The 14,336-nt window shown below is 37.3% G+C and overlaps 1 protein-coding gene across 1 annotated transcript; it reads right to left on the minus strand.

The window, feature by feature from the left end:
- Positions 1–29: 29 nt before the first annotated feature.
- On the minus strand, positions 30–14,163 carry LOC100549871 (kinase D interacting substrate 220). The gene is made up of 14 exons (XM_019613603.2): positions 14,146–14,163; positions 13,003–13,257; positions 10,745–10,843; positions 8,759–8,857; positions 7,956–8,054; positions 6,885–7,062; positions 6,303–6,467; positions 5,674–5,853; positions 5,168–5,333; positions 4,096–4,247; positions 1,836–2,125; positions 1,305–1,445; positions 452–695; positions 30–280 (listed from the first exon to the last, which is right to left on the minus strand). Exons 1-14 carry the CDS (start codon positions 14,161–14,163, stop codon positions 30–32), a joined length of 2,337 nt encoding a protein of 778 aa, XP_019469148.2.
- Between the last annotated feature and the right edge of the window lie 173 nt (positions 14,164–14,336).

Genomic DNA, 14,336 nt, shown 5'->3' on the forward strand with positions numbered 1-14,336 from the left:
AAAAAAAAAAAAAAAAACAATCTGCTGATTTAGGAATATAGTTCTCCTGTACAGATCAGGCATCCTAACTTCCAAGGAATAGTTTGATAAGTCTTCAAAGTTGATGTCATTAAATACATCAAAGAAAATGAGAAAAGAAAAAAAAACAACCCTATCACCAGTACTGGACCATTTAGTATAACATCTCTCACCCGCCTATTGAGAGCTGTTTTGCTGCCAAGCTTGGTCATCTCCCCAAGGCTGTTCTGAGAAACTCTTCTATCAATCTCTTCATGCAATCCTATCAGTTAAAAACACAGAAACAACAAAAGGCATTTTCTTCACTCATATACATGTGACTGCATTATAAAATAACATTAATAATCTACAAATTATTTAATTAGCATGTTCCAGGAAACAGATTTTACTGCTGTTTTTGTAACCTCAGTACTATTCTCCTGCATAACTTTACCTGCATTATCCGTGTAAGGAACATCCCCGTTGGTTGTCGAAGCTACCATCAGTTTTTTTGCATTACTAAGCCCTCGGCTATTCAGAAAAACAGGCAAATGGACTATATTTCGCATGTAATCATGTCCATTTATGTTTGAGTCACGTAGAACACTGTTGAGATTCTGGTTAATAGCTTTTATAATTATGTGTGGGTCACTCGCAAAAATAGCAATAAATGGGCCTTTTGAAAACAAGACTCGCACCTGTAAGAAAGGAGACAGTAAGCCCAGTATTAAGTGTCAATCATCTGCACATCAGATTCAACATTTTATACTCACTCTGTCCTAGATAGAGCCTTGAGAGAGCAAGGGACATACAAAGATGCCAGTTTCTTCAATATGACATATCTATATGGACATATCATCCATAAGCATACTTGACACATTAGCAGAAGCACTTAAAACAGAAGAAGTCATTAGCAAGAAAATACTGTGCAGCAACGTCCCTGAAATATTTACCATGTAAGTATTTATCATCTGAAGTACTTCAGAAAGCACCAAAAACTCTTCAAACAATGTAAGTTTGTTTCAAAAAGATACCAGTTTTCTAATAATTAGCACCTGCTGATTTCAAAACGTTCACATTTACAAACACATGCAGTGCCACTAAGATGTAGTTTTCAACTTCTGAAAGCTGCTCCTCTTAGTGTTACAGCTATGTTTGTGCACACAAATGTTTAAAAATAACTGCAGCACAACAGAGACTCTGTATACACACTTTCATTCTAAAGAAAATGCAGTAAGTGAATGTATCTGAATCATCTATGGAAGAGAGGATCCAGAGCTCATCTCTATATCATGATCCAAACTCACAGTATCAAGCATTTGTAACACTTTGTCCTGTTCGCAAGCATCCAATCCATCAATAATTACAACAAGTCTGGTCTGATTCTGAGTGAAGCTGTCAATGGTTTTTGCCATTTTGGCCATCAGCTCCACTTCACATTTCAAAACCTAAGGGGAAAAAAAAGGAAAAGCAGAGAAGGAAAAGACATTGTTATAACACTTAAATCTCAAAAAAAATGCACCTGATTTCTTTGACAGATTGTTTCCTATCCCAAAAATACTTCAGTAAGTTTACAAAAATTAATGCTTATAAAAACTGAAATTCTTCCCAGAAGTGCAAGAGTCCTAAAAATCTCTCCTCCAAAACGTTCATTCTTCTAGTCACACTGAAACATACAGCAGCACAGCACATTCTGCTTTAAAGTAACAAACTACCCTTAGCCCTGGTTGTTCACCTTTAAAATGTTCAAGAAGTTCTTCTTTCTAGTCTCACTATCCAAAGTAAGTTGGGAGAGGTTGGGTTCACTTCTTTAATGGCTAATTCACACAAACACTTACCTTCATGAATCCCTCGCTTTTCAGCTTGTGAAGCTTGGAGGCAGCATGGTGAAGACGTTTTCTTTGAGAATTCAAAACTGAATCCATCACTTGCCACCACGTGCGACAATTCAAGATAAAGGCCAAACCAACAACACACGTCACTGATATAAGAATAGCATTCACTGTCATGTTTGTTGGCTCTACATTAAAAATCGCCAGCAGGGCAACCGCAGAAACAACACAAGACAATATGAACAGGAAAATCACAAAGGATGGGAGGCAGCATGTTTTCTTCCATTTCTTTTTACCTAGAAAACAAGTATTTGCTGTTACAATGAACGTAAGATGTCATCACAGGTAAATTCAAAATATATTAACCTGCATACTTCTTACAATAATTTGCACTTAGTGCACTTTTACAATTCAGTTACAAAAGTAAAAAAAAAAATCACCTAAATTTGCTAAAAGTCTTGGAAATTATAAAGCAGAGATAATTCTTTAATCTTCAGTTTGTTTCAAGAAATCCATACTGGATTGAAACAACCTTTATTAAGCAGCTTTCACACCATGGTGTCACATACCACACACAGTGGTATCACCCCGTTTATGACATCCCTCAGTTAAGTGTATTTCTACAAGTTCTTGGCAAATGGTGAAGTAACTACCTGGTTTTAAACAGAAATCCAATCTTTAGGTAACCCAATAACATTTCTATTGGAGAAATGACTCAAAAATGCAAGCCACAATTTGAGATTGCAGCTCTAGGTTACCCTATTCTGCATGCTAACACATACACAGAGTACATAAAGAGCAGATGATCACAAGAGCTCAGAGAAGGCTGACTTACGCAGGGTTGATAAGGAAGAGACAAGAGAACATTGCAGTTCTCTTTTTTTTTATTTAAGAAACAGGCTTTTTGTTTGTTTTAACCAAAGCAGCACCTTCTGCCTTTGGGAACTGTACGAGCAGAGAAATTCAACACTTGTCCATGTCAAAGAACAGAATACAGAAATAGTCTAACAGAAAATGATGAAAGAAAAAAAGAAATCAGTATTTGAACTTAAATGAAAAAAAAAAAAGCTATTCTGAAAGAATTTCAGACCACAGATGACACTCTAGACCAAGGTTTAAGCTGGAAAGGTCTTTCCCATTACTGACATAAGATGACAGGTTTGTGATGCAGTACAAAGCAACAGAAATGCACAATGACAGGACTGAAGGGCAAGAAGCAAAGAATAACAGCTCAGATAAAGATGTGTAGAAGTGAATGTAAGTAGGGATGTAAGTCTCCTCTAAATAGAAAGAGACAGAAATGGATTACAGGGAGACTTACAAATCAACAAAGAAATGGCAACTGAATATGTCTGTGAGTGTAGAGACATAACAGACGTTAAAGATAAGGAAAAGAAAAAGAAAACCATATGGAATGTCTACGAACATCTAGAGACAAGGAGAGGTTTTGTAAGATCATCAACTACAGAATTAGGAACAGCACAAGAAGGCAGCAGAGCCAAGGAACACAAGACAAATGTGGGACAGGTGAAGGGGAATGGGCAATGGCAATTACTGCAGCTTATCACAAGAACCTGCTCTAAATCAAACCTTGCTTTCAGTGAAATTGCAGCACCATAAAATCTGAAGTTAAGGAGAGCTTCAATGAAGGAGATAAACTAGAAAATGTCTAAGTTTCTAAAATGTCTAAATGCCTAACAGAAACAAGGGAGAAAAAGAATCCATGCAACAGTTTGATAAAGAATATACAGTGAATTTATGAAAGAATAATGAAGAGCAAGTTCTATTTGGCACACAGGATGCATTTTCCACCCTGAAGAATATAGGAGAGAAGAAATATTTCATTTTAGGGCAAAAGATGGCATCTCACAGATTCCTCTGTGTGATGAATTCAAGTCTAAATGAGGAGTAACTGAGTGAAACTGAACTCCAAGCAGAAATAAGTTTTCTACGAACTGAAAATTCCCCTTTACCTCACATCATACACTGTTCTGCGTATTTTTTTCAGCAATCTGCAGATGAGACAGAAAAAGTTTCTTCCATTTGGATCAAGTAAGAATACTTCATTTCCTCTTGCCATATTTGTTAATAAAATCAAGATAAACAAAGAACATAGAGCATTTTTCTCTCCAGGACAATGAAGAGAATTTCCCCTTCTGCATGATTACAGCAGTTTCTAAAAAGAGCTTCTTATGTGAGGAACAAAACCCCTAATAACGGTGCACTGAAATGGTATAATCACAAATGCCACTCAGGTAATAAAAACCTTGTGTATCTTCTGTCTTGAAAACTCGAAATAGCCTTGTTGCTAAGAAACCAAATTCTCTTTCACAGGCATCAGAGAGGGTAGCAATCATCTCAGCCAATGAAGTTTCTCCACCTACACTGGACAGTCTATTGTAGTCCGTGAACAAAAATCTGAAAGAGAAAAAAACCATACATGTTATGTACTTTGGAAAGCTTGAAATAGTTTTAGACCACCAAGGCAAAAATCTTCCTGCATATCAGTAGCTGAAAGATTTCTTTTATTTGGTTTTTTCCTTCCAAGTGGGAAAACATTTAAAATACTTATTTTTTTAAATCTCTAACATAAAATTACATACTTATTTATCCCATTATCAACTTCTTTTTTGGCCCACTTCCTACTCTAAAACTTATTAAAAAAGATAAAAACGAAGACAGCAATAATGGTAGCTCAGACAGCAGTAAAAACAGAAATATCTTCACAACCCCAGAGAATAATGTCAACAAGTACTTTTAAAGTCACATTCTGACGAATTATCAAATATTCATGGCAGATCAAAAAACACACAGAAGAACATCACATAAAAGCACTACTGGGCTAAAATAACAGCTTTTAAACGACAGCAGTATACAAAACCACAAAACACAGTTTATTGTTTTCTTGCTTACAATAAGCTAGAAGCTTTGAGCAGCTTGATGCTCTACTTGCAAGAAAAGAAAAAAAAGTCTTAAAAAGATATCCTAGCAACAATAATCAGTGAAATAAGTGTTAAGCATAACTCTCTGGTATAGCCCACTACTAACTTCTTAGTTTCTCTGTCACAAATTAATTAAAGACAAAAACAAACAAACAACACCACAACCACACATCACCACCAAAAAGCAGTACTTTTCACTGACTTTGGCACAGAGTAGCAACAGTACTTTGACAGGGTAATTTCTTGATCTTTACACAAGCCTCTATGGCTGTTCTCCAAGCAGGAATCGTAACAGTTTGACACAGGACAATGCACAAACACATTAATACACAGTCTGGAAAGCGTCAGAGCGAACCTGAATTATTCATTCCAGACTAAGTAAGGGAAATAACCAACCTCACAGGTAAAGCTTTAGTGGTTTGCTCTGGTAACTCTGGTGGGTTCACAAACATGAGTTTGAGAAGCAACTCTAAGTATCCAATGTGCCTTGCCAGTCTTGTACTCAGTACCCAGGCCCAATTCCAGCTCTCACCTTCTCTTCGACCACCGAAATAAATTACAGCTAGAAGAAGGAAAAAGAAGTCTGTTTTAGTCGAAATTCACAACTGAAAGGAATCATGATGTTCACAAAATGATATAGGGTGAAGTTTAATGAATTTCAACAATTACGGCCAGAAATGAGAAAGATAATAGCAATAGTGAAGGTAATATGCATGGATTTTGTCTGTTTTCAAGAATATTTTCTCACTAAGTACAACACAAGAAAAGGGTCAAAGGAGGCCTTACTTCCCACAAAATCAGGTTTTCTTCTAAAACACAAAGTTTGTCTACAGAACAGAAACTAATGCTAAAAATAGATATTTAGCAAAAGCCATCAGAAACTTCATAAAAAACAGACTTACTGAAGAAAATGTAGAGCACTGCTAATAAGCTGAGTGACACTGCTATCCCAAGCTTTGCATCCACTGTGAAAGCAAGCAATAAACCCAACCCTCCACAGAGCAGAAGTGTGAGAAACACAATCAGCCAGGAGAACTGAAACAGAGGTTCAATCTGCTGTCCTGCAAAAGTCTTCATTTCATCTGAAAAACAAAGACCAGTAAACATGTTAAACCATTCTAGACCAAAAAGCACCAAAAAATTATTATACAGACCCTCATTTATTGAAAATATTTCTTCCTACACTAGCTTCTCCCTAATATTGACCAAAACCAATGGAAACTATAACTCATTGTTAGAATAGTTGTATAGTTATAACTCCTGTTCAGAGAGGAGTGCAAGAAGTTTTCATCCACACAATGAAAAGATGAATAACAAGCAGGAAAGAAATGCTGAAAAGCGTTCTGAATACATAGGAGTTAATGAACATCACACTCAAAAATGAAAAATGCACACTTTTTTATTTATGGTGGTACACAGATCAGATACAGCACCAGATGAACCAATGGCTGCTGCAAAAACTATTAACACCGATGTGATGATTTCCATAGGTGTATCTGAACCCACAGGAAAAGGCTACATCAAATTTTACCTTCTAGTTTCTTGAGCAGGAAAGATTTTCCACTTCCCCACTGAGCATATAAGCCCACACAAATAGGTGGCTGCATGGTTGGCTCACTCAGAATATCTGCCAAAGCACTGCTGTACAGATCATAGCCCAGCATGTCACCGTCAGATTCCGTGGGAGATAAGTGTCCTGTAAAACAAACACTGTGTTATAGAGCTTTGTTTTAAGAAATCCTATCAGTATGACAATTTTGATACATAAAATTATGACAGGTTTACCTATATTTGTGTGCATAACCCTCTCATATAATATTATTAGTGTTACTAACATAGCAGTATTGGTGTTACATTCTTGTTCAAAGGAACGTTGATCACCCATATAAGCGTTACACAATTATAAAACTATTTAAGTGTTGCAGAATTGTCAAAACTATTAGAGCTTACTACAAATTCTCCAACAAAATTACAACAAATGAAAGAAAATTCTTACATAAGCAAGATTTAAATAAAAGTGATTAAGAGAAATGGTGTAGTAGCCGATGTCACAGTGCAAAGATTAAAAATAAAAGATGTGTTTGACCACTCTTAGGCCAATACTTTTACTTACTAGCTCCAAATATCTGTGTTAAAATGCTCTTCTGGTGGCTGCAGTCAATGTTGTAAGGTGTTTCTCCTGCTTTGTTGGGTCTATAAAGCAATCTACCATCTTTTGGATTTCTCAAGAGCAGTTCAGCGAGTTTACGGCTTCTTCCACGAATAGCAATATGAAGTGGGGTGTCTCCTTTCTGCAATTCAGTAAAAAAAAAAAAACAAAAAACAAAAAAAAACAACAACTAGTAATACCTAACATGAATTCATAAGATGAAAAGGCAATGTCATAGAATCAGAGAATCATTTAAGTTTGAAAAGATCCTCAGGATTATTACTTTTAACCACCAACCTGACCTACTAAATCCCATCACATAGAAAATATGTTCCCCATCCCTCCAAATGCATTATGCACTTGCAATACACCTTAAGGAACTCTTTACAGGTTAAACCTTACAGTCAGTTTTTTTTCCCCTCTTGAAGAAGTATTCTAAAAGTTAAAAAAAAACAAAACACAAGTGCAAAGGTAAAGGCCTCATAATGCTAAAGCTAAGGCATTATCTTCTTTCAACATTCATGGAAACTCACATCTCTGTGACAAGTGTCTGCTAGCAAATTCAGAGACCTGTATGGAATAGAATTATTTCAGTGTCTGCACAGATCTCTCAAAAAAACTTTAAAGTTTCCTTATTACACCAAATCCAAAATATCATTTCTGTGCCTGAGATATGAGACAGTTCTAAGAGATGCCAACAGTATCAAATAAATACCCCAGTACTCGAGAGATTTACCAAAGTAGGTAACACAAGAGATCAGTAACAAATTATTGTTATCCATCTTTGGCATTGCTTAGTTTAGTGGCTAATCATCAAAATAAAATAAAAAAAATGACTGGCAACTAACATAACCGTATCTATATTCTTTTTTGAGCATATTAAGAATCAGTATTTATCTGTGGAATTCTTATTCCTGACACAGAAACATTTAAAACCTATTTCTGTTTTAGCCTCAGCAGTTCACATTAAAATTTGGTTGCAAAACAAAAATGATTAAATATACTGAAGTAAATGAACACATGAATATTCTTTACCTTGTCTACAGCAGAGACCTTAGCTCCTTTGTCCAGAAGAAGTTCTACTATTTCAATATTTCTCATCTTGGTTGCCTTGATAAGTGGTGTTTCTCCATCCTGAAAGTAAAAGCAAAGCCTAATTTCAAGAAACAAACACACGAAACCTTCCTTGTACACTCAGCAACAAACAAAAAGCAGTAACAGTGTAACAAATCAAATCCTACACTGTTGTGATAATTTTCTAAATAAATGTTATTTTGCAGGTAACGACCCTTCAGCATGCCTGTGCTCAAGAAATAATCACAGACACTACTAGAGATTGATTGAACAGCAGCAAAAAACATATGTGCAGAATGCATTTCTGTTTAGTGTCAAATAGAGAAAGAGTGGACAGAGATGCAACGAAAGATATTTGAGAGGAGAGCCAAATCACTTCTGTACATAACATTTCCCTTTTTTTTTTTTTAATAATTTTTTTTCATTCAATGAATGATGAACTTAACCAAGCTTAGTAATACCAGAAGGCTCTTCCCAGACCTCCCAGCACCAGCTTGCTGCTGGTAGTGTCAGCTGTGCTGAGATAAAGTAAGGGCAGATACTCATAGTTTCAGTTAGCAAGTGATCAAAGTGGACATTAACAACACTGAAAAGAAATTCTGTATTTCAGAAAGAAGGAAAAAAAAAACAACTTATTTTAAACAGCACACAAGACATTCATTCTTCACAAAAACTGAACTTGGTATTATGATCTTAACATCATGTGGGAATTGAGAGAAGATGTTAAACAAAGCAAATCAAGCTCTCAAAACTCTCATACTTACCTTTGTATACGTTTCAGTATCAGGGTTGCACTGCAAGATGTCCCTCACCATTGTAGCATTTCCTTTCTCAACTGCCCAGTATAAAGCAGTTTTATTATCCTAAAAAAAAAAAAAAAAAAAAAAAGGAAAGTAGCACTTCAATACAATAGATTTCAAAACCAATATATAAAATGTAATCACTATACTGAAAACAGCACACAAATCAGCAAATTTTAGTACAGTTCAGGGCAAATGGAAATGCTACCAACTCCAATTGGTACCAGTGGAACCTGGTGGGGAAATCTGGCTAAAGAATACAAAATCGATTTTAAAAACCAGAAGAAAATATCTTGAGAGTTCTAGCAACCTGAGAGAGCCAATCTGCCCTGAAACAGCTTCCAAAACACCTATCTCCAAAAACTATACATGGGTTTTCAGTTGTAATTCAAATACATAGATTTTCTAACAAAATAAAACAACTTTTTTTTTTCTTCCTCTGTTAGGTAGTATTTATGTTTCTCTGTTTTTTGTTTGCTTAGGGGTTCTTGTTTTAAAAGATTTCTCTCCTATTAGAACACAGAGGTAGAAACCACCTTGAAGCCTTTAAAAAGGAGAAGTTCAGAAAGATCTTTATGGCACAGCCAATAAAACCGTTGTACTGGTAGATTGGTTGGTTGTTTAGAAACAAAAGAACAACATTCACATTGGAAAGCTGTAAACAGACGTGGAGGTCAACAAAAAGCACCAGAATGCAGATCAGCCACACAACACATCACTGAAGCAGGAGGAAAGGCTGACAGCTGCAAATCTCCTTGCATTATGTTTTCTTTCCCCTCTCCCCACTAATAGGTACTAACCCATGAAACCTCTGACTGCACCTTTTTTTGGCCTGGTGACTGCACTGCAACTAGGCTCTTTTTGATGCATATTTGTGTACAGACATTTTCAAGGAAGCACTCTAAACACAAACATGCTTCTAAGCAGCCGTTACAGCCTTTCCAGTACTTTCATTTGCAGCTCTTCCTCTCTCGCTTCTGGGCTTCACAGCAGACTGACTTTAAAGCCTTTCTCACCAGTTTAACAAACCTGCTCACTGAGATTTCTTTCCTCTCAGATCACCTCTTCCTCAGCTACAAGCTTCCAGCAGCACACCAGAGTGAAGAAGCTGATTCCTTGCTAACATCAGCTGCAAAGCCAGACTCTGGTCTACTGAATGCTCACAGCTAAGCCTTTCACCTGAGCTCCTCTTCACTTCCCAAGCAAGGGTTCACAAAACTCTAAAGTCTCTTTCTATCTGCTCAGGGTCTCCCCTGAGCTCCCAGTGCCCGTGGGAATGGAGCACAAAGAACACGTGGGCTAGGAGGCCAGGCAGAACTCAGCAGTGCTTCCAGAACACCACAGAAGAAAGCAAGCTGAACATTAAAGTGCTGAGCTCAGCTAAGAGAGCTTTTGGAAGAGTACAAACAGAACCCTACGCAAAGGACAAAAGTGGAAAGGAAGGGCAAGTAGAAAATACAGAATCCACTGCCAGTAACTGCTTGTTGCAGCAAGGAAGTTTGTTAAAGAGGGAACCAATCAAATACAGGGACATAACTGGCTTAGCATTACTAATACTACATTGATATGATACCCCTGTTGTCAGTATAAAAAGTACCAAACATTAGAATATTAAATGTATTAAAATACTTCACACTATTTTAAATCTGTTTAAACCTTTATTTCACTAGCAGTGCTGGTGGAGTAAGTTCTGTTTATACTCTTTGCTTTTCAACTATTATGCAGAGTAACTAAAAATTTCTGTTTAGCATACCGTTACATACACTCTCTATCTTTAAAACTGCACTGCAACATGATATTTCTAACATTTGATTGGAATCTGAGCTCCCTGTAAGCAGAATTTGAAAAGCTTTTTAAAGTCCTGCTTTTTAGATATATAGTATAATTGTTTGATATTCAGATTCACAACCTATTTAAGAAGGATGTGAACCTTTACAGTGTTGTACTTACCTGACCTCTGATGTCTATATCAGCATACTTATGGAGCAGAGCCCTGACAATTTCAACATGACCTCCTCTAACAGCCCCAATCAGCACCGTGTCTCCGCTCTGGAAAAATTGTGAAAGAATACTGAAGGTGAATTAATTCTGCTAGGCAAAAAAGAAAGCCAACATGAAAAATAATGACAGTGCCTGTGCACTCTTTAAAAGAAAGATGAAAAAAAAATTAAAAACCTGCACAGCCAAAACAAAACTTTCAGTCTCTGATTGAAAATAATAATATACAGATGTATATATATTTTGTTTTTTGCAAAGAGAGGAAATATAACAGACTCATGGGCAAAACAAACATCCAAGGAATGCATGTCCATCTTAAACAACTAAAAGCCTGAACTACTAACGGGGAAGAAAAAGATCAGCTGTTCTCTATGTTCATAAGACAACTAAAACTCACCATAATCACAGAATCATAGAATGGTTTGGGTTGGAAGGGACTTTAAGATCACCTGGTTCCAACCCCCTGCTATAGGCAGGGACACCTCCCACCAGACCAGGCTGCTCACAGCCCCATCCAGCCTGGCCTTGAATGCTTCCAGGGATGGGGCATCCACAACCTCACTGGGCAACCTGTTCCAGTGTCTCAGCACCCTCACAGTAAAGAATTTATTCCTAATATCTCGTCTAAATCTTCCCTCTTCCAGTTTAAAACCACTTCCCTTTGTCCCGTTGCTACCTGCCCTTCTAAAAAATTGCTCCCCATATGTAATAACCTCCTGGTTATTACTGGAATGTCTGGAATGTTGGCTGTCTTCTTTGGATATTCAAAAATGACAAAGGATTTTCAAGATTTCTCTGGTGTGTGTGTGTGTGCACACAGATTTGACTGCTACCCAGTTTACACTCTGTCATAAGAGAGAAAAGAAGCCAAAGGCTGGTTTCAGCTCAAATTAATTGAAAGAGAAGTTACTTTGCTGCAGTAAATTGAGTTTCAAAAACGTAAAACAGTTACAGTTTTGCTTAAGGCTTCTCATTTTAACACACTTAAGGATCCATTATCATTTCAGAAAGTGAAATCCTGAAATGACTTCTTTAATAATTATTTTATCATAGAACAAGAAAAATAAATGAAAGTACAGCTAAATCACAGATGTGGAAATCAGTTATAAACCTGAGCAGTAACAGGTCCTCTACCAACTGCAGTCATTATGCATCTGGCTGCCAATCAAGAGATTTTCCTTTTTCAAAATCTACTCTACAGTTTGAAACTACAACTATTTGTTGTCTGATGTATTTTGGAATGCAGTCATCTGCACTCTAAGTTGTCATTTATTCTTCCCAAAAGCACAGAAGAATACACAGCTGTAGAATTTTGTGAAAGAAAAGGTGGAAAGGGAGATTCTAAATATATTTTCTTAAATGTTTAAAGTTTTGCCATGTTATGTAGTCTGGATCAAAGTTTTTGTCCCATGCAGCACTGCAGCTCAGCACAAAATCATCTACAATATGCATAAAGCTGAGACATGAAATATGGGAAAATGCACCCAAAAATCCTTTTAAAATTACACAGCAAATACAAGGAGGTTTTTCTCATCTCTCTGCAATCCTCAAGGAATTCACTTTAGGATTGGAACACAATTTAGGATAATAACACCTTAAAATCATGTCACTACCCTGAAATAAAATCGTGATCTTGACAGAGGCACCTAAGTTTAGGTATCAAAGCCTCTATTATGTCCTTGGCTGCAGTGCTGCCTCTGCCACTTCAGAAAACAATGAACTCAAGGCAGCACTGCAAACAGTCCAAAGCACATCTATGTAAGCAACTGAAGAAAGGCCTGAGTGGCCACTGTAATTCTCACTCTAGCTGTTCAGAGGTACACAGTACATCTACACATCACATCTGTGTGTCTTAGTGGAAGTCTTCCTCTTGTATATGGAATTTTCCTAATAAAATGTTTTTTTAAATGTTAAAGATGAGAGGAGGTGTTGAAAGACATTTCCAGTATCTGTTGATTTACTGTTTTAATAGCACTATCATGAATATAAATATACAAAAAACCACCTCAAAGCTGCAAACTGGCACAAAGTTTTTTGGGTAGTTTCATTTTAACAAGTGATTTTAGTTCCTTTCTCTTGTGGCAGCCACTTCAAACAGCTGCAACACTGCAATACACGAAAATACCTCCAGGTGGCAGAAACATTAAAAAACGTACCCACAAATTTGCATGCCTTACACTGGTATCTAAACGGTAAGAAAGTTTACTCACTCTGTCAGGAATATTCACGTAAGTTCCAGCATCAAGAAGATCCTGCACAATTTCAGTATGCCCTTCCTTTGACGCAATCATCAAAGCTGTATTTCCATCTTTATCAGTTAAGTTCACATTTGGGTTCCTCTTCAGTATTTCCTTCACCGAGTCGGTGTAGCCACCCTTAACTGCTACGATAAGTGCAGTCATAGAATTCTGTGAACAAACAAACAAAGCAGATTTTGTTTTACAGTCAATATAGAACCCATTACTCTATCAGTTTAAATAACAGAAGAAAGATACATCTTTCTTAGGGATCCAAATGTTTCCTTAGCTTTACATTCTAATGTTCATATTCCATGCTTATGCTTTGCTCTAAAAAATAAAAAGCTAGAATGGGAAGAGGAAGAAGGAAAGAGATACAAACACTGCAACAAGAAAAAAATTAAAATTCAAATGGAAAAGTTCAATTTAATTGGACTCCTGAATGTCACAGGCACTGTGCAATCACCTTCCTGCCATATGAGAACTTGGCCTTATCACAGAATCACCAAGGTTGAAAAAGACCTCCAGGATCATTCAGTCCAACTGTCCACCCATCACCAATATTTCCCACTAAACCACGTCCCCCACTACAACATCTAAATGTTCCTTGAACATCTCCTGGGATGGTGACTCCACCACTCCCCTTGGCAGCACATTCTAGTGCCTGACCACCCTCTTTTGGTGAAGAAATTTTTTCTAACATCCAACCTAAATCTCCCTTAGTGCAACCCGAGGCCATTCCCTCTCACCCTATTGCTGGTTACACAGTAGAAGAGGCCAACCTCCACCTCTTCACAACCTCCCTTCAGGAAGCTGTAGAGAGCTGTAAGGTCACCCCTAAACCTCCTCTTCTCCAGACTAAAGAATCCCAGATCTCTCAGCCACTCCTCATAAGATTTGTGCTCCAGACTCCTCACAGCTTTCTGTTCCCCTTCTCGGGACAGGTGCCAGAAGAAGAACACAGTACTTGAAGTGCAGCCTCACCAGAGCTGAGCACAAAGGGATGATCACCTCCCTGCTCCTGCTGGCAATGCTATTTCTGACACAAGCCAGGATGCCACTGGTCTTCTTGGCCATCTGGGCACACTGCTGGCTCATGTTCAGCCGAGTGCTGACCAACTGCCCCAGGTCCATTTCTCCCTCAGTATTCCAGGCACTTTGCTGTTAGCTTGTAGCGTTGCCTGGAGTTGTTGTGGCCAAAGCGTAGGACCCAGCACTTGATCCTGGTTGAAAACCATCCCATTTTATCAACTATCAAGGTGTCAACACTATTCAGAAAGAGTTGGGCTTTTTTCTTTTTTTTTTTT

Source organism: Meleagris gallopavo, chromosome 2, assembly GCF_000146605.3.
Source record: "Meleagris gallopavo isolate NT-WF06-2002-E0010 breed Aviagen turkey brand Nicholas breeding stock chromosome 2, Turkey_5.1, whole genome shotgun sequence".
NCBI classification, from domain to species: Eukaryota; Metazoa; Chordata; class Aves; order Galliformes; family Phasianidae; genus Meleagris; species Meleagris gallopavo.